The 20,588-nt window shown below is 47.0% G+C and overlaps 1 protein-coding gene across 9 annotated transcripts in view; it reads left to right on the plus strand.

Moving 5' to 3' along the window:
• The window catches only part of mark2b (MAP/microtubule affinity-regulating kinase 2b), a 147,377-nt gene that overhangs the window by 101,717 nt on the left and 25,072 nt on the right, over positions 1–20,588 (plus strand). For all 9 annotated transcript variants that reach the window (XM_059641673.1, XM_059641674.1, XM_059641670.1 and 6 more), the window contains 9 exons: positions 5,032–5,080; positions 11,174–11,239; positions 12,695–12,765; positions 14,107–14,163; positions 16,271–16,507; positions 18,939–19,058; positions 19,535–19,634; positions 19,718–19,830; positions 20,164–20,305. In XM_059641673.1, coding sequence (XP_059497656.1) covers positions 5,032–5,080; positions 11,174–11,239; positions 12,695–12,765; positions 14,107–14,163; positions 16,271–16,507; positions 18,939–19,058; positions 19,535–19,634; positions 19,718–19,830; positions 20,164–20,305 — 955 coding nt within the window. The remainder of the gene's footprint in view (positions 1–5,031; positions 5,081–11,173; positions 11,240–12,694; positions 12,766–14,106; positions 14,164–16,270; positions 16,508–18,938; positions 19,059–19,534; positions 19,635–19,717; positions 19,831–20,163; positions 20,306–20,588) is intronic.

A 20,588-nucleotide genomic window follows, 5' to 3' on the forward strand; every position in this document is an offset into this window, starting at 1 on the left:
ATATCCCAATCTAACTTAGTCCTGTTTGCCAGCATTTGGCCCACATCCAACTAAAGTCTTCCTATGCATATACCCAGCCAGGCACTTCTTTAAATGTTGTAATTGTGCCAGCCTCCTCCAACCCTGACAACATGCTTGTAAATCTTTCCTGTACCCTCCAAAATTTAACACCATCCTTCGTACAGAACGTGACCAGAACTCTGCGCAGTATTCTAAAAGTCGCTCATAATTACCCGTACATCTGCAAAGTGACATCCCAACTCCCACTGCAATACACTGACCAATGAAGGCAAGTGTGCCCGCCTACCTGTGATTCCACTTTTAAGGATCTATGAACCTCTAGGTCTCATTGTTCAGCAATACTCCCCGGGGCCCAACCATTAACTGTATAAGCCCTGCCCTGGTTTGCCTTAACAAAATACATCCTCATATTTAGCTAAATTAAAGCCATCTGCCATTCCTCAACCCATTGGCCCATCAGATCAAGGTCCCATTGTATTCTGAGATAATCTTTACTGTCCCTACATCACCTATTTTTGGTGTCATCTGCAAACTTAATAGCTGTACATCTGATGGTAACATCCAAATTATTTAAACAAATGATAAAAAGCAGTGGACCCAGAACTCGCCCTTGTGGAGCACCACTGGTCACAGGCCTCCAATCCAAAAGACATCCCTTTGACACTACCCTCTGTCTCCAACTTGTCATATTCAATTGGCTAGCTTCCCGGCATCTCATATGATATGACTTTACTAATTGGTCTGCCATTGCAGAACCTTGTCGAACACTTTGCTGAAGTCCATATAGACACTGCCTACCACTGCCTTCATAGGCTTCTTTGTCACTTCTTCAGAAAACTCAATCAACTTAGTGAGACATGATTTCCCAGGCACAAAGCCAAGCTGACTATCCCTAATCGGTCTGTGCCTTTCGAAATGCATATAATCCTGTCCCTCAGAATGTTCTCCAACAACCTTAAGATTAACATTAAGATTGACAAGTCGCCAGGCCCGGACCAGATTTGTCCTTGGCTGCTTTGGGAAGCGAGAAATGCAATTGCTTCGCCACTTGCGAAGATCTTTGCATCCTCGCTCTCCACTGGAGTCGTACCTGAGGACTGGAGAGAGGCAAATGTAATTCCTCTCTTCAAGAAAGGAAATAGGCAAATCCCCGGCAATTATAGACCGGTAAGTCTCACGTCTGTCGTCTGCAAGGTGTTAGAAAGGATTCTGAGGGATAAGATTTATGACCATCTGGAAGAGCATGGCTTGATCAAATACAGTCAACACGGCTTTGTGAGGGGTAGGTCATGCCTTACAAACCTTATCGAGTTTTTTGAGGATGTGACTAGAAAAGTTGATGAGGGTCGAGCTGTGGATGTGGTGTATATGGACTTCAGTAAGGCATTTGATAAGGTTCCCCATGGTAGGCTCATTCAGAAGGTCAGGAGGAATGGGATACAGGGGAATTTAGCTGCTTGGATACAGAATTGGCTGGCCAACAGAAGACAGCGAGTGGTAGTAGAAGGAAAATATTCTGCCTGGAAGTCAGTGGTGAGTGGGGTTCCACAGGGCTCTGTCCTTGGGCCTCTACTGTTTGTAATTTTTATTAATGACTTGGATGAGGGGATTGAAGGATGGGTCAGCAAGTTTGCAGACGACACAAAGGTCGGAGGTGTAGTTGACAGTGTAGAGGGCTGTTGTAGGCTGCAGCGGGACATTGACAGGATGCAGAGATGGGCTGAGAGGTGGCAGATGGAGTTCAACCTGGATAAATGCGAGGTGATGCATTTTGAAAGGTCGAATTTGAAAGCTGAGTACAGGATTAAGGATAGGATTCTTGGCAGCGTGGAGGAACAGAGGGATCTTGGTGTGCAGATACATAGATCCCTTAAAATGGCCACCCAAGTGGACAGGGTTGTTAAGAAAGCATATGGTGTTTTGGCTTTCATTAACAGGGGGATTGAGTTTAAGAGTCGTGAGATCTTGTTGCAGCTCTATAAAACTTTGGTTAGACCGCACTTTGAATACCGCGTCCAGTTCTGGGCGCCCTATTATAGGAAAGATGTGGATGCTTTGGAGAGGGTTCAGAGGAGGTTTACCAGGATGCTGCCTGGACTGGAGGGCTTATCTTATGAAGAGATGTTGACTGAGCTCGGTCTCTTTTCATTGGAGAAAAGGAGGAGGAGAGGGGACCTAATTGAGGTATACAAGATAATGAGAGGCATAGATAGAGTTGATTGCCAGAGACTATTTCCCAGGGCAGAAATGGCTAGCACGAGGGGTCATAGTTTTAAGCTGGTTGGTGGAAAGTATAGAGGGGATGTCAGAGGCAGGTTCTTTACGCAGAGAGTTGTGAGAGCATGGAATGCGTTGCCAGCAGCAGTTGTGGAAGCAAGGTCATTGGGGTCATTTAAGAGTCTGCTGGACATGTATATGGTCACAGAAATTTGAGGGTGCATACATGAGGATCAATGGTCGGCACAACATTGTGGGCTGAAGGGCCTGTTCTGTGCTGTACTGTTCTATGTTCTATGTTCTATCTAACCTACCTACAACTGACGTAAGGCTCACTTGTCTGTTGTTCCCTGACTTTTCCTTGCAGCCATCCTTAAACATGACACCACACTAGCCAACCTCTTTTTGCAGCACCTTACCTGTGGCTACAGGTGATAAACAAGTGGCCCTAGAAGTAGTGGGTGCATAGGTGGTCATCTTCCAAGATTCTTTAGACCCTGGAAGCGTTCCTACAGATTGAAGGGTAGCCTCACTATTCAAAATGGAGGCAGCAAAAAAACATGGAGTTATAGACCAGTGAGTCTGATGTTGATAGTTGGAAAGATGCTGGAGTCCATTATAAAAGATTTAATAGCAGAGTCCTGAAAAAAAGTGCTCAAATCCAACATAGCCAGTGTGGATTTACAAAAGGAAAATTGTGGTCATGAAATCTACTGGAATTATTCCCAGATGTAACTCGTAGAGTTGATCAGGAGGAGCCAGTTGATGTGGATTATTTGCACTTTCACAAAGCCCCATGTAGAAATTAATGTGTAAAATTAATTAATGGCATTGAGGCTGGTGTATTGTGATGAATAGAAAATTGATTAGCAGGCAGGAAACAGTAGGAATGAGTGCATCTTTCCCTGATGACAGGCAGTGACTAGTGGACTGCCACAGTGTGGGTACTTGTACCCAGCTATTCATGTAGATGCAGGTAGAGTTACAGTATTTAAAAGGCATTTGGACAAGCACATGAATCCGAAAGGTTTAAAGGGAAATGGGCCAAATGCCCTCAAGTGGGATTAGTTTAGTTTGGGGAAATTTGGTCAGCATGGACATATTAGAATCACAGAATCCCAAAAGCGGTCCATCGAGTCTGCACTGACCCTCCAAACAACACCTGCCCAGACACACCCCCTTATCCTATCTCTGTAATTCTGCATTTCCCATGGCTAACCCACCTGCCCTGCACATCTTTGGACTATGGGAGAAAATTTGAGCACCTGGAGGAAATGCACACAGTCATGGAGAGAATGTATACACTCCACATAGACAATCTCCCAAGGGTGGAATTGAACCCCGGTCTCTCTCTCTGTGAGGCGGCAGTTCTAACCACTGAGCCACTATGCCAACCAAGGGATCTGTTTCTGTGCTGTTTGACTCTGTATTGTCTCAAAATTTGTTGGTGATACGAACTGGTGGAAGAATGAGCTGTGGGGAGATGCAGAGCTGTTACAGTGTGATTGGCCAGGTGCAGAGCAGATGCAGTTTAATGTGGATAAATGAGGTTATTCACTTTAATAGCAAAAATATGAAGGAAGATTATAATTTTAATTGCTGTAAATTGAGAGGGAGGAATGTTCAACAAGTTCTGGGAATCCTTATGCACCATTCGCTGAAAGGTAAGTGTGCACGTTCAGCAGACAGTAAAGAAGGCAAGCTGTATGCTGGCTTTCAAAGTGAGAGGATTCGAGTAGAGCAACAGGGATGTCTTGCAACAATTACACAAGGCATTGGTGAGGCCACACCTGGAATATTGTGTGTAGTTTTCGTTCCCATATCCGAGGAAGGACCTCCATACTATGCAGGGAATGCAGCAAAAGATTACTTGGGATGGCAGGACTGATGTCTGAGGAGAGGTTGAGTTGGTTAGGATTGCATTCACTGGAGTTTAAAAGAATGAGGGAGGAATATCATAGAAAACTATAAAATTCTAACAGGACTGGATAGGTTAGATGGAGGAAGGATGTTCCTGATGTAGTGGAACAGTGGTCATAGTTTAAGGAGATGGGGTAAAACGTTTAGCAAAGAGAATGGTGAGCCTGTGAAATTCACTATTGCTAGAAGTGGTTGAGGGTGAAACATGGTGCATTTTCAAGAAGAAGGTAGATATGGTGAAAGGGATTTCGAGTTATGGGGGAAAGATGGGTTTAGGGTATTGAGTTCAACAATCAGCCATGATTAGACTGAATGGTGAAGCAAGCTCAAGGGGCTGACTGGGCTACTCCTGCTCCTATCTTCTATGTGTATTTGATTCAAAGTGAGAACTGACCTATTTACCTGATACCACACCAGCACTGAAATTTGTATGTAATATTGTTCAATCACATTGGCATCTATTGGCAGAATTTCAGTGATGGCTGAGATTGGTACAATGTCTATATAGTCGCCCAGCTGAGATTATTTAGTGTCTGCTCTGTCACTATTATGCATGTATGGCCGCTGAGGACTGGATCAGATTGTCAATCTGTATTCCCAGGGATTGGTTTGTGCCTGTGTGTTCTCTCCCCGGGATTGGATCGGTTTGTGCCTGTGTGTTCTCCCCGGGATTGGATCGGTTTGTGCTTAGGTTGTCCCTCATTTTAAAATGGATATTGAGATCCCCTAATAGGGCAAGTGACAAAGACGGGTTGAATCTTTGGCCACAGGGTTAAAGTTTGGTAAACAGCTCCCATGTAAATTCTGTGTGTAAAGTAATGAAAGATATCAGATTGTGTTAGATAAATTATCATTTTGTTTGTTCTGTTCTAGTTGTTTCGTGAAGTGCGAATAATGAAGATTCTAAATCATCCTAATATAGGTAAGAGGGGGTTTCTTCAAGCTTTACACCCAGTCTGTGTGGAACTGGCTTGTTCTACTGTGAAGCCCTTACTGGGCTCTTCTGTGGGGAACAGGGTGTTGGGTCTCTGCTCATTCACACCCAACTGTGTTTGTCTTATTCCATCTGCTCTCACGTTGATTCTCTCTAACCCTAACCCAGTCCCAGCCTGTAGAAACATCTTGTCTGCATCGACCCTGTCCACCCCTTTTGGTACTTTGTAACTTTCAGTGATATCACCTCTGTCCTCCAACTCTCCCAGTCGATGGATTCCAGAGCCTAAGTTGGAAAATGTCAGCCCTACAACTCACTCCAGCCCACCCACCCCATCTTACATAGTAGCTAAGCAAACACTGGTGGGTTTGGGGAGGCTGCTGTGATTCTCGCCTCTTGAATTAATCCTTCCCAATTTAAGTACACAGCCTCAATTACCTCAGGGTTTGATATTACAGAAAATGCCAGCGTATAATTTATCCTCTCCTTGAAGGAGTAACCTTTCCTCAGAACAGAAGGGATATAAGCATACAAAATAGGAGCAGATGTAGGCTATTCAGTCCCTTGATCATGCTCCCCAAACAGCTGATGGCTGATGCATTTGCATTTGGATTTCTGCACTCCCATCTACACTCCAGTAACTATTGACTCCCCTGCCTAACAAGAATTGATCCTCCTCTGTCTAATATTCAGTGATCCCACCTCCTCTCCCTTCTGAGGCAGAGTTCCAAGATTGTACAACCCTCTGAGATACTAAGTCATTAGAACATTACAGCACAGTACAGGCCCTTCAGCCCTCGATGTTGTGCCGACCTGTCATACCGATCTCAAGCCCATCTAACCTACACTATTCCATGCACGTCCATATGCTTGTCCAATGACGACTTAAATGTACCTAAAGTTGGCGAATCTACTACCGTTGCAGGCAAAGCGTTCCATTCCCTTACTACTCTGAGTAAAGAAACTACCTCAGACATCTGTCCTATATCTTTCACCCCTCAATTTAAAGCTATGCCCCCTCGTGCTTGCCGTCACCATCCTAGGAAAAAGGCTCTCCCTATCCATCCTATCTAACCCTCTGATTATTTTATATGTCTCAATTAAGTCACCTCTCAATCACCTTTCTAATGAAAACAGCCTCAAGTCCCTCAGCTTTCCTTGTAAGACCTTCCCTCCATACCAGGCAACATCCTAGTAAATCTCCTCTGCACCCTTTCCAAAGCTTCCACATCCTCCTTATAATGCGGTGACCAGAACTGTACACAATACTCCAAGTGCGGCCGCACCAGAGTTTTGTACAGCTTCACCATAACCTCTTGGTTCCGGAACTCGATCCCTCTATTAATAAAAGCTAAAACACTGTATGCCTCCTTAACAGCCCTGTCAACCTGGGTGGCAACTTTCAAGGATCTGTGTACATGGACACCGAGATCTCTCTGCTCATCTACACTGCTAAGAATCTTACCGTTAGCCCTGTACTTTGCCTTCTGGTTACTCCTCACACTTGTCTGCATTAAACTGCATTTGCCACCTGTCAGCCCAGCTCTGCAGCTTAGCTATGTCTCTCGGCACCCTACAGCATCCTTCGTCACTATCTACAACTCTACCGACCTTAGTGTCGTCTGCAAATTTACTAACCCATCCTTCTCCGCCCTCATCCAGGTCATTTAAAAAATGACAAACAGCAGTGGACCCAACACCGACCCTTGCAGTACACCACTAGTAACTGGTCTCCAGGATGAACAGTTCCCATCAACTACCACCCTCTGTCTTCTTTCAGCAAGCCAATTTCCGATCCAAACTGCTATATCTCCCGCAATTCCATTCCTCCGCATTTTGTACAATAGTCTATTGTGGGGAACCTTATCGAATGCCTTGCTGAAATCCATATACACCACATCAGCCGGTTTATTCTCATCTACCTGTTTGGTCACCTTCTCAAAGAACTCAATAAAGTTTGTGAGGCACGACCTTCCCTTCACAAAACTGTGCTGACTATCTCGAATCAATTATAGATAATGGGAACTGCAGATGCTGGAGAATCCAAGACAACAAAATGTGAGGCTGGATGAACACAGCAGGCCAAGCAGCATCTCAGGAGCACAAAAGCTGACGTTTCGGGCCTAGACCCTTCATCAGAGAGGGGGATGGGGTGAGGGTTCTGGAATAAATAGGGAGAGAGGGGGAGGCGGACCGAAGATGGAGAGAAAAGAAGATAGGTGGAGAGAGTATAGGTGGGGAGGTAGGGAGGGGATAGGTCAGTCCAGGGAAGACAGACATGTCAAGGAGGTGGGATGAGGTTAGTAGGTAGCTGGGGGTGCGGCTTGGGGTGGGAGAAAGGGATGGGTGAGAGGAAGAACAAGTTAGGGAGGCAGAGACAGGTTGGACTGGTTTTGGGATGCAGTGGGTGGAGGGGAAGAGCTGGGCTGGTTGTGTGGTGCAGTGGGGGAAGGGGACGAACTGGGCTGGTTTAGGGATGCAGTTGGGGAAGGAGAGATTTTGAAACTGGTGAAGTCCACATTGATACCATTAGGCTGCAGGGTTCCCAGGCGGAATATGAGTTGCTGTTCCTGCAACCTTCGGGTGGCATCATTGTGGCACTGCAGGAGGCCCATGATGGACATGTCATCTAAAGAATGGGAGGGGGAGTGGAAATGGTTTGCGACTGGGAGGTGCAGTAGTTTGTTGCGAACTGAGCGGAGATGTTCTGCAAAGCGGTCTCCAAGCCTCCGCTTGGTTTCCCCAATGTAGAGGAATCCACACCGGGTACAGTGGATGCAGTATACCACATTGGCAGATGTGCAGGTGAACCTCTGCTTAATGTGGAATGTCATCTTGGGGCCTGGGATTGGGGTGAGGGGGGAGGTGTGGGGGCAAGTGTAGCATTTCCTGCGGTTGCAGGGGAAGGTGCCGGGTGTGGTGGGGTTGGAGGGCAGTGTGGAGCGAACAAGGGAGTCACGGAGAGAGCAGTCTCTCCGGAAAGCAGACAGGGGTGGGGATGGAAAAATGTCTTGGGTGGTGGGGTCGGATTGTAGATGGCGGAAGTGTCGGAGGATGATGCGTTGTATCCGGAGGTTGGTGGGGTGGTGTGTGAGAACGAGGGGGATCCTCTTTGGGCGGTTGTGGCGGGGGCGGGGTGTGAGGGACATGTTGCGGGAAATATGGGAGACACGGTCGAGGGCATTCTCGACCACTGTGGGGGGAATGTTGCGGCCCTAGAAGAACTTGGACATCTGGGATGTGCAGGAGTGGAATGTCTTATCGTGGGAGCAGATGCGGCGGATCTGCTTCTTCCTGTCCCACAGGCCCGACCAGTCCCCCTCCACCGACACCCTCATCCACCTAGCCGAACTCGTCCTCGCCCTCAACAACTTCTCTTTTGACTCCTCCCACTTCCTACAGACTAAGGGGGTGGCCATGGGCACCCGCATGGGCACCAGCTATGCCTGTCTCTTTGTAGGTTACGTGGAACAGTCCCTCTTCCGCACCTACACAGGCCCAAACCCCACCTCTTCCTCTGGTACATTGATGACTCTATCGGTGCCGCCTCTTGCTCCCTAGAGGAGCTCGAACAGTTCATCCACTTCACCAACACCTTCCACCCCAACCTTCAGTTCACCTGGGCCATCTCCATCACATCCCTCACCTTCCTGGACCTCTCAGTCTCCATCTCAGGCAACCAGCTTGTAACTGATGTCCATTTCAAGCCCACCGACTCCCACAGCTACCTAGAATATATCTCCTCCCACCCACCCTCCTGCAAAAATTCCATCCCCTATTCCCAATTCCTCCGCATCTGCTCCCACGATAAGACATTCCACTCCCGCACATCCCAGATGTCAAAGTTCTTCAAGGACCGCAACTTTCCCCCCACAGTGATCGAGAACGCCCTCGACCGCGTCTCCCGTATTTCCCGCAACATGTCCCTCACACCCCGCCCCCGCCACAACCGCCCAAAGAGGATCCCCCTCGTTCTCACACACCACCCCACCAACCTCCGGATACAACGCATCATCCTCCGACACTTCCGCCATCTACAATCCGACCCCACCACCCAAGACATTTTTCCATCCCCTGTCTGCATTCCGGAGAGACCGCGCTCTCCGTGACTCCCTTGTTCGCTCCACACTGCCCTCCAACCCCACCACACTCGGCACCTTCCCCTGCAACCGCAGGAAATGCTACACTTGCCCCCACTCCACCTCCCTCACCCCTATCCCCGGCCCCAAGATGACATTCCACATTAAGCAGAGGTTCACCTGCACATCTGCCAATGTGGTATACTGCATCCACTGTACCCGGTGTGGCTTCCTCTACATTGGGGGAACCAAGCAGAGGCTTGGAGACCGCTTTGCAGAACCCCTCTGCTCAATTCGCAACAAACAACTGCACCTCCCAGTCGCAAACCATTTCCGCTCCCCCTCCCATTCTTTAGATGACATGTCCATCATGGGCCTCCTGCAGTGCCACAATGATGCCACCCGAAGGTTGCAGGAACAGCAACTCATATTCTGCCTGGGAACCCTGCAGCCTAATGGTATCAATGTGGACTTCACCAGTTTCAAAATCTCCCCTGCCCCAACTGCATCCCTAAACCAGCCCAGTTCGTCCCCTTCCCCCACTGCACCACACAACCAGCCCAGCTCTTCCCCTCCACCCACTGCATCCCAAAACCAGTCCAACCTGTCTCTGCCTCCCTAACCTGTTCTTCCTCTCACCCATCCCTTCCTCCCACCCCAAGCCGCACCCCCATCTACCTACTAACCTCATCCCACCTCCTTGACCTGTCCGTCTTCCCTGGACTGACCTATCCCCTCCCTACCTCCCCACCTATACTCTCTCCACCTATCTTCTTTTCTCTCCATCTTCGGTCCGCCTCCCCCTCTCTCCCTATTTATTCCAGACCCCTCACCCCATCCCCCTCTCTGATGAAGGGTCTAGGCCCGAAACGTCAGCTTTTGTGCTCCTGAGATGCTGCTTGGCCTGCTGTGTTCATCCAGCCTCACATCCCTAATCAATTTATTCTTTTCTAGATGGTTATAAATCCTATCCCTTATAACCTTTTCCAACACTTTACCAACAACTGAGGTAAGACTCACTGGTCTATAATTACCAGGGTTGTCTCTACTCCCCTTCTTGAACAGGGGAACCACATTTGCTATCCTTCAGTCATCTGGCACTATTCCTGTAGACAATGACGAGTTAAAGATCCAATGCCAAAGGCTCGGCAATCTCCTCCCTGTCTTCCCAGAGGATCCTAGGATAAATCCCATCCGGCCCAGGGGACTTATCTATCTTCACACTCTGTAGGATTTCTAATACCTCTTCCTTGTGAACCTCAATCCCACCTAGTCTAGAAGCCTGTATCTCAGTATTCTCCTCGACAACATTGTCGTTTTCTAGAGTGAATACTGTTGAAAAATATTCATTTAGTGCTTCCCCTATCTCCTCAGACTCCACACACAAGTTACCACTACTATCCTTGATTGGCCCTAATCTTACTTTCGTCATTCTTTTTTTCCTTAAATACCTATAGAAAGCCTTAGGGTTTACCCTGATCCTATCCGCCAACAACTTCTCATGTCTCCTCCTGGCTCTTCTGAGTTCTCTCTTTAGGAGTCTTTTCATCTTCATCCTGAAAGGGCAGTTGTTAATTTTTAAACAGTTCCCCCTGGATCTTGCCTGGACAAGCCAAACTGTTGCCGCAAAGACAACTCACTGATTCCAGGAATTAATCTAGTAGACCTCCTGTGAACTGCCTGCGATAGTTACACTCTCCTTGGCTATAGGGCATTAGCTTCCACCTCTCATTCATCACATTTCCCCACTCAGAGGAATCCTTTGGATATGAAAGGGGCTATGGGAGAGTTGTTTGTTTGACTGTTTCACAGTTTATTTTCTGCTTGTATGATACATGCCTGACTTATTGCTCTCAAAAGCATGTAGCCACCGGCTGGAAGTTCAGTTTTCTACTTGATCCTCACCATCCTTTCAGGAGATTAAATCTTTATTGTCCCATAATAGCTCATTGAATCAGAGGTGAAACTTCACCTCATTTCTTTTCTTTTCTGTGTCTTGCAGTTAAATTATTTGAAGTTATAGAAACGGAAAAAACACTGTATTTAGTAATGGAGTACGCCAGTGGGGGTAAGTATTGCAGCAGTTTGTGTGTGTGTGTGTGTGTGTGTGTGTACAAGAGAGAATGACATGTTAGTCACTCGTCCAGAATTTTTTCCCAGTCTTGCTGCCAGGCTTGGTAACCTGCAGTAGGATGAAAAGTATGTGAGATGCACATAATTCACTGTACTCATGCTGAAACTGGGCATCATTCCCTGGGATTGTATCCACCGACAGCTTCCTAAATGCTGCAGCATAGCTCCGATCCCCCCCCCTCTAAATGCAGCCAAGGGTGAACATTTGAGGAAAGGCCGCATTTTTTTGATGGACTGCTCCTCATGCACCAGTTGTCTTCAGCACCCCGCCCTCATTCCCCAGTAAGAAAAGTGCCTGTCAGATGCCATGCCATGCCTGGAGGATTCTTTCTCCACCACGCCTCTCTACTCCTGCAGTCAAGTGCAGGCTGTCCCTGAATCCTGAATTAATCTCCGGAATGCAGAAGTTTCCTGACCTGTGTTTGCCTCATTAAATGAACATCCAGGTCCATAGTCTGGCTCTATTAGCCTGAGCTGAAATTAGCCTACTCACTGCTTTCCATTCAAACCAATTGAATAACGTTTCAGAGATCATTTCCACCTCCTCATCCTCCTCCCCTTTCATGCTTCACTATAAACCTGATGGTACCATTGGCTCCAACTTGGCTGGTATTTTTACTGGGTCATGAGCTAACCTGAGTTGTAAATTGAACTGAAAACAAAACTGCTGGAGATCAGTTGGTCAAGCAGCATCTATGGAGAGAAAGTAAGTTCATGTTTTGAGCCTGGATGACTGTTCATCAGAAAAGCTCTGGCCTGCTGTGATCTCCAGCATTTTTGGTTTTCAGTTCAGATTCCAACATCTGCAGTAATTTGCTCCTGAATGGTAAGTTGACCAGACGGTCTACTAACACATTTTGTGGTGACCTCGTTTATCAATGAGGTGTAAATTTGGTTTCCATGCATTTTGGATGCTGTATGGAATGCCTAACCCTTAACCTTCCCCATCCAGAGTATCACAGGAGCAGTCTTTGGTATGTGTGAGGCTGCTGAGAGGCTGTTCTTCCCAGGGAATCGACTCTAGGTCATAGAGCAGGAAATACATGAAGTGGTGAAGCACTGGAGGCAAAGGATCTAATTTGGTTGTAAAGCTTCATAAAGACTTGAACAAGGAGGTGAAATTGGTGGATAATTGTGAAGAAATTACACAACCACACCGTGGTTGTTGATGACTTGTTAAGTCTCGCATGGTCTTTCCACCCACCATCTATTCTTTGGGTCACTAGTTCTTTGTTGCACCTCAGCCTCCAGCCTCTCTGATGGGTTATTCTATTAAATGATGGCAACAGTTCATTGCTCACACTGTGTGTTGTGTGGGGTAAGTTGCTGAACAGTTTGGTTCCTCATGTTTGGTTGCAGCTTGCTAAGCCGTGTTTGTGTGCTCCTGCAGGGGAAGTATTTGATTATTTAGTTGCACATGGAAGAATGAAAGAAAAAGAAGCAAGAGCAAAATTCAGACAGGTCAGTGCTCACCAAGAACCTCTATTCTTTACCCGTTCTCCTATCAGTGCATCCATCTCTTGATACCCTTCATCAGCCAGAGCTCAAATTCATCCCTTCCCACTCTCTCTTCTCCCCAACCACCCCCTCATTGTGTGTTCCTATCCCCCCCTCTCCTATTCTCCCTTTCCATGTTATAGCTTCCTCTCTGCCTGCCCCCCTCATTCATTCCCTGTCCACCTCCACCCTCACCATCTTCAGCTGGAGCCTATTTCCACTGTCTCCTCCCTGGTCCCCTTTACCAACCTGGATGTGTGTGTTGGCTTTTTTGTCGGATGTTATTTTAGAGAGAGGGAGGGGGGCGGTGTTGGCACCGGTGCGGAGGAGGAGGTGATGCTAACTGGGAGCTGGAACCCTAGCTCATGACCTACTCTGCAGTGCCTACCCCATGAATACTGAGGGGTCAGCTGTTCTCATTGAACTGAGCACAGGATGGAAGTGAGGCATGGGCCCTCCCTGGATGGTTTGGAGCATTACGACATCATTTGGTTCTGGATGTGAGTTTGCTCGCTGAGCCAGAAGGTTCGTTTTCAGACGTTTCGTCACCATTCTAGGTAACATCATCACTGAGCCTCCGAAGCGCTGGTGTTATGTCCCGCTTTCTATTTATTTGGTTAGGTTTCCTTGGGCTGGTGATGTCATGTCCTGCATTGGTGAGAAAAAGAACAGGAAATGACATCACCAACACAGGAAATGACATCACCAGCCCAAGGAAACCTAACCAGATAAATAGAAAGCGGGACATAACGCCAGCGCTTCGTCGGAGGCTCACTGATGATGTTACCTAGAATGGTGTCAAAACGTCTGAAAACGAACCTTCCGGCTCAGCGAGCAAACTCTCACCCAGAACCTCAACCCAAGCTACAAATCTTCTCAAAACTCGCTAACATCATTTGGTATCTGGTAACAGCAGACATTGCTACATTTTTCAATATGCAAAAGCTAAGCTGTTCACAAAACCCACAAAACATGGAATTAGGTTCTTCTGTCTACAATGTGTATTGTAAGGTGACATGTTGACATTTCCTGTTTAACTTACCTGGGTGTACTGTCACTGTGGCCTCACTGGTATCTAGTGAATTTTTCACCATGGCACTTTGTCCTCTATCATTTACAAGTATCATTGTGTGTGATTTCTGTAGAGGTTCCTGAGGGTTCCAGTAATGATACTTCTCGTTGGGATATTTGTGAAGTCATTGATGATGAAATCAATTCTGGGTTAGCTATTGTCTGGTTATAAGCTGAGCAAGACCCTAGATGTTGACCAGATGTCATATTGTTTCTCCTGCTTGTGTTTTGTAGATAGTATCTGCTGTGCAGTACTGTCACCAGAAGTGCATTGTTCATAGGGACCTGAAGGTAAGGACAGTTATGACTGTTTCTCCTAGTAGTACATGACTGTGCTGGTTCATTGTTTATTTGTTAGTTGTTCTGTGATTAAACTTATCTTGAATATTGTGCCTTGTATTACTGTTTTCTCTGTAGAGTGAATTGTATTTGGCGTGCATTGTTTGTTATGTGGTTGAGTTGATGCAATCCATTTTTTAATGTCTAAGGTAGCAGCCTGTGTGATTGGTGCCACACCTTCCGCCACCAACTGTCAGTACCAGCAGTGTGTACCATCTACGGGAGGCAAAGTAGAAATTCACCAAGGCTCCATCCAGACTTAGAACCACTACTGTTTAAAAGGGGAATGGGCACAGATACATGGGAATACCACACACTGCAAATTCACCTCAAAGCCATTCACCATTCTGATTTGGAAATATATCATTTGCTTCAGTGTGACTGGGTCAAAACCCCAGGACTCCTTCCCTAACGGCATTGTAGGATTCCCTGCAGCAGTACATGGACTACAGCATTTCAAGAAGGCAGCTCACCACCACTTTCTCAAGGGGAGCTAAGTGCGGGCAACATAATGCTGGCCAGCTAGTGATAGCCGCATCCTGTGAATGAGTTAAGAAGGAAGACATCCCTGAGTTACTTTTGAACTTTGTTGGTCCCCTCAGGTACTGTGCTGCCCCTGCCCCCTTCTCATGGATTGCTTGCCTTTATTTCAGATTGCAAGTCACACTCCCCCCAGTTACATAAATGTTCCAGTTAGCTTTCATCTAGAAGCACCGTGTTCTGGCCGAGTGACTACACCTCAGCAAAGAGACATTGGTTTTTGAGGGTGTGCAGTGTCAATTCACCTGATATTTTTATGATCAATCTTTTCAGAGATGTCCTTCCGTACCTTTGGAGCAGGTAGGACTTGAACCCAGACCTCCTAGCATAGAGGTAGGGCCGCTACCACTACCAGAAAGATTCCAGGCTAAAAGGGATTGCACAGACCATGCTCAGTTTCCAGGTGTGGGAACCTGATCAAAATTAAGATGATTTACCCAAGTGGACAGGGTTGTTAAGAAAGCATATGGTGTTTTGGCTTTCATTAACAGGGGGATTGAGTTTAAGAGTCGTGAGATCTTGTTGCAGCTCTATAAAACTTTGGTTAGACCGCACCTGGAATACTGCGTCCAGTTCTGGGCGCCCAATTATAGGAAAGATGTGGATGCTTTGGAGAGGGTTCAGAGGAGGTTTACCAGGATGCTGCCTGGACTGGAGGGCTTATCTTATGAAGAGAGGTTGACTGAGCTCGGTCTCTTTTCATTGGAGAAAAGGAGGAGGAGAGGGGACCTAATTGAGGTATACAAGATAATGAGAGGCATAGATAGAGTTGATAGCCAGAGACTATTTCCCAGGGCAGAAATGGCTAGCACGAGGGGTCATAGTTTCAAGCTGGTTGGTGGAAAGTATAGAGGGGATGTCAGAGGCAGGTTCTTTACGCAGAGAGTTGTGAGAGCATGGAATGCGTTGCCAGCAGCAGTTGTGGAAGCAAGGTCATTGGGGTCATTTAAGAGACTGCTGGACATGTATATGGTCACAGAAATTTGAGGGTGCATACATGAGGATCAATGGTCGGCACAACATTGTGGGCTGAAGGGCCTGTTCTGTGCTGTACTGTTCTATGTTCTATGTTCTATGTTCTATGTTCTAAAGGGTTTGGTAGAGTGAGACTATTTTCTGTGGTGGGTAGCAATGTCTATAACATGGGAATGATGTTACAATATGAGCCGAGCCAACGAAGGGAGATGTCAGGGAGCGACTTCTTGCCAGCATAATGAAAATCTTTTGGATGCTCGAACCTGATTGGTGCCCTCTTGTTCAGCAAGTTACTTGTGTCACACAACTCCTAGCTACACTGAACTGAAAATGGAGCTAATTAATCAGATTTCAAATTGCTTTGATGAATTAGCCTGCGTAGAGGATGATTGTTGCATTGTGTTTAGAGTCAAGTGTTTAGTGTTACCGTTGGCTACTCCTGGTCTCAGTCTCACTAAAATCACACTCCTTTTGCGTGATCAGACACTTTAATCTGTTCTGTTTTTCTGTTTCTCTAATTTTTATTTGTGCCTTTCCCATCCAGGCCGAGAACTTGCTGTTAGATGGAGATATGCACATAAAAATAGCAGACTTTGGCTTCAGTAATGAATTCACACTGGGGAATAAATTAGACACATTCTGCGGAAGTCCGCCTTATGCTGCTCCCGAGCTTTTCCAGGGGAAGAAATACGATGGACCAGAGGTAGACGTTTGGAGTCTTGGAGTGATCCTTTACACACTCGTGAGTGGTTCGCTGCCCTTTGATGGACAGAACTTGAAGGTACTTGGATAGTCTGGTTTTAATATGGAAGGCGCATACGTGATCATTGGCTGGATTTCTGCAGGCTTATACAGAATCTGAGTGATACCAAACTGTCATGAATAATTGGGTCAGGTCTCGGGGCGACTGTGTGTCTATTTCTGAGCCACATGCCTTAGGAACGATGTCAGGAATCATGGGAGGGCTGTAAGAGAGGTTTGTTCAGAATCTTGCATTAGGTATGGTGTATTTCAGACCAGAGAAACTGGGGCTGTTTTCCTTAGAGAAGAACAGCTATTGTGGTTGGAAATGAACAAGGGTAACTGGAGGGAGAATTGAGCTACTTCTTTGACAGTGTCATTGTACTCTCCAATGTGGGAAGCTGTCTGAACTTTCAAAGGGGGAATGAGGTAAAGAGCTGAAAAGGAAAAGATAAGAGAGCTGTTGAGGAAGAATTGGGTTTGGTGAAAATGGGGTTAACACATAGCTGAGTGACCTGCTTTGCTGCATTACTGTATAATTCTACAAGAGTCCATTCAGCCAAATTTCCCCGGACAAGGCAATCACTTTGTGCCTTTTCAATAAATATTCTTACCAAAAAACAACTCCCAGGAAGCCTTGATGGTCTTGAAGTGTGCTTTACCTCACAGGCTGGTTCTGGTGCCACCTGAGGTTGCTGTCCACTCCTAGATAGTAGAACAGTGGTGGTTTTCTTTGCACACCTCTTTTGGTGGGTTTTGTCACTTGTCAGTCTAATAGCAGAGCTGCCTATTCGAGCCTAGGCTCAGAGTGGCACAGCAAAGCTGCTTGTTGCAGCTTCTGGTGAAAAGATTAACTGGATTTGCTGCAGTTGTACCGCAGGAAACGGAGTTAAAAATCTCACAATACCGAGTCACTGCACCTGACAAAGGGACTGTGATCCGAAAGCTTGTGGTTTCAGATAAACCTGTTGGACTTATAACCTGGTGTTCTGTGGTTTTTGACTTTGTCCACTCCAGTCCTACACTGGCACTTCCATGTCACAGAAAACTGAGATAAGCCAAAAAACCCCACGTAATCATATGCTTAGTCTTGGCCATACAGGTGCTCTGCACCATGTGAACTCCTGTAACACTACCTCCATCTCACCTTGTCCTTCAGGTTTATCCAGTTTCATTCCCCTTTATGTGGATTGATGATATTCCCCTCGATCCCTCCCTGTGGGAGTGTGGCCCACATTCTGGGTGAGGTTGTCTCCTCAGAATTCCCCACTGGGTTTATCAGTGACATTCTTCATTTGTGCAGGGCATTGCTTGCCTAGACCAGCATTTATTACTCATCCCTAATTGCCCTGGAGAAGGTGGTGGTGGGCTGCTTTCTCAAACAGATACAGTTCTTGGTGCTGTAGTTTCCCCACGAAAGGGGCACGTCCTCTCTCCATTGTTTTCTCCATCCCCCCCCCCGCCTTCGTTTTCAACATCTGTCTTGGATCACCTCTCAGCCCCCTGTTTATCCAAGAGTGAAGAGCACAATCTGTTTGGTCTTTCTTTCCTGATATAAACCCCCTCGGTTCTAGCATTTTTCTCCTTGCAGCTCCGTGGTGCCTCTCTTTCTTCTGGTCACATGGAATGAGTTGAAAGTGTAATCCCACTCCCTGGGCTATCTTGCACACAACCCTGCAAGATTTCACCTGCCAGATATTAATCCTATCACCTTCTGGAAGTTCCTGCTCAATCTAGATGTCATGCCCTGCAACAGTTTAGGAAACAGCTGAGGGCTATAGCGGAGGAGGGTATTGTGTATTAGGATAGACCAATGAGAGTCTACTGGTATCTGTGGGAGGCTAAAAGGTTTCCAAAACTTGCTTGTTGCAGAAGGAGGTCACAGCCTAAGGGGTTGGGGGAGGGAAGGGCTGCTGAGGGCGGAGGATGCGTGCCCGTGTGTGTCTCTCTCCTGTGTGTGTGTGTGTTGGGGGTGGGGGGGGTGCGGTGCTGATCCTGGGTGGGCAAGGGGATGTAACCATTGATTGAACCTTCTGGTCCCTGCCCCATGCCCCTCTCCCTGTCCCTCAGCTGCACCCCCCCTCCCCCCCCCCCCCAACCACCACCAACCCACGCACACACACACCCCCCTACTCGGCCCTCTCTGTCCCGCCGCGCAATCGCTGTTCAGGCATCTCGTCCCACCCTCCCTGTTCCCCATCCCACAACCTCTGCATTACCATGATCCCCCTCACTGTTGGTGTTGAATGTGGGAGCACTAGTTGGAGGGAGCCACAGTTCACCATTTGGAAATATACCCATGGTGTAACCTGCCCTGTGTGATGTTGGCATACAGCTGACAGTCTGCTGTGTAACCTGCTGTCACTGTCTGTGAAGATAGTACCTCTAGATCTGGTTGGGGTGAAGGCGATCAATGAAATTGGAAATGTACTTATTTTCAATTTGTTTTGCTTTTTCTACCTTTCTATCAGGAACTGCGAGAGAGAGTGCTGCGAGGCAAGTATCGAATCCCTTTTTACATGTCCACAGACTGTGAAAACCTACTGAAGAAATTCCTGGTACTAAATCCAGCCAAACGAGGCAGCTTAGAGGTGAGTTAGAGAGAGATGTATGTCCATTCTTTGTATAGCATTTTAAATGTACAGGGGGCTGTTTTTGCAGTGCAGTCAAGTATAATCTGTGCAGGCACAGCATTGTACTTGCTTCAGTCAGCCAGGGCTAGTCTGTTCCTGACATTCATCATCCTTAAACACCATTCTCATTCAGGCCTACTATCTGGTGGATGGTGGGGTTTGGTTATCCTCCAGTCTGGTTATCTCGCCGTGTCCCAGGAATGGGAGAGATCTTTGCACCTCTGAAACCCATGATGTGGAATTTATGGCACAGAAACTTGGGATATTGCTGTGCTGTTGTCAGCTGTGATTTCTCCATTGCCCATGTGACCATCCTAGTTAATAGCTGATTGGCTGAAGGGCTTCGGGAGGTCCTCTGATGGTGGAAGATACACTGCAGGAATCAGAGTCTACCTTCCTTTGTTGAATCTGACTGTAATTATTGTCTTGACCAGCAAATAATGAAAGATCGCTGGATGAATGTTGGTTATGAGGACGATGAGCTGAAACCGTACACAGATCCTGAGCCAGACTACAAGGACCCCCGGAGAACAGGTCAGTTTTCTCCCAGTATCCATTCCCCAGTCTTCCCACTTGCCAGTTCTTGTTGCTTTAACAGTCTATTCCCTTCACTGCAGACCTCATGGTAAACATGGGATACACTCGGGACGAGATCACTGACTCTTTGGTGAACCAGAAGTACAACGAAGTCATGGCGACGTATCTGCTGCTGGGCTGGAAGACCTCTGAGGTAACTGAGAGCTGAGAATGCAGTGACGGGAGCTGATGTTGGAATCCTATTGCATTCTTTCAGTTTCTCTCACTCATGCTTCGCAACTGTGACAGATTGTGCTGCAAACCACGGCCCCCTTCCTCCATTAACTATCCCCACTTCCCCCTTTCAACCCACACAACCATTGCCAGAAATCACTAAAGGCCTGGTAGCACCGCAATCTCAGTGTTGGCCTGGTTATCCTGTGGTAGCAAGCTATTGATGTCTGGCTCTTGTTACTGTTGGCATTACGGTGTTCCTCGTTGTTGTGCTGATTTACTCAGAACGGGATTGTTTGTGTTTTGTGCACAGTTGGATGCAGATTCGCTGTCCACTAGTAACTTGTGTTTGAAGCCACGCACTGACCATACAAACAGTAACGCACAGTCCCCCTCCAACAAGATACAGCGAAGTGTCTCATCCAGTCAGAGACCACGTCGGATCAGTGAACAAGGTATTTTCAGATGATTCCTCATTGCCCAGGAACAGCTGGGTTTCTGTGAAGATAGTTCACTGGGAAAGATTAGATTGTATATCTTTGCCATTTCAATGCTGTACACAACAACTGTGATACACTGATTGTGGATTAGACGCAGATTCAGAGCTCTGTGATGTTTCCTTCCGTGTTTTACTGCTTTCTATAAAAGTAGCTTTACTCTGTATCAAACCCCATGCTGTCCCTGACCTGGGCATATTTGATGGTGGGGACAGTGTAGAGGGAGCTTTACTCTGTATCT

This window comes from Stegostoma tigrinum, chromosome 42 (genome assembly GCF_030684315.1).
Source record: "Stegostoma tigrinum isolate sSteTig4 chromosome 42, sSteTig4.hap1, whole genome shotgun sequence".
Lineage (NCBI taxonomy): Eukaryota > Metazoa > Chordata > Chondrichthyes > Orectolobiformes > Stegostomatidae > Stegostoma > Stegostoma tigrinum.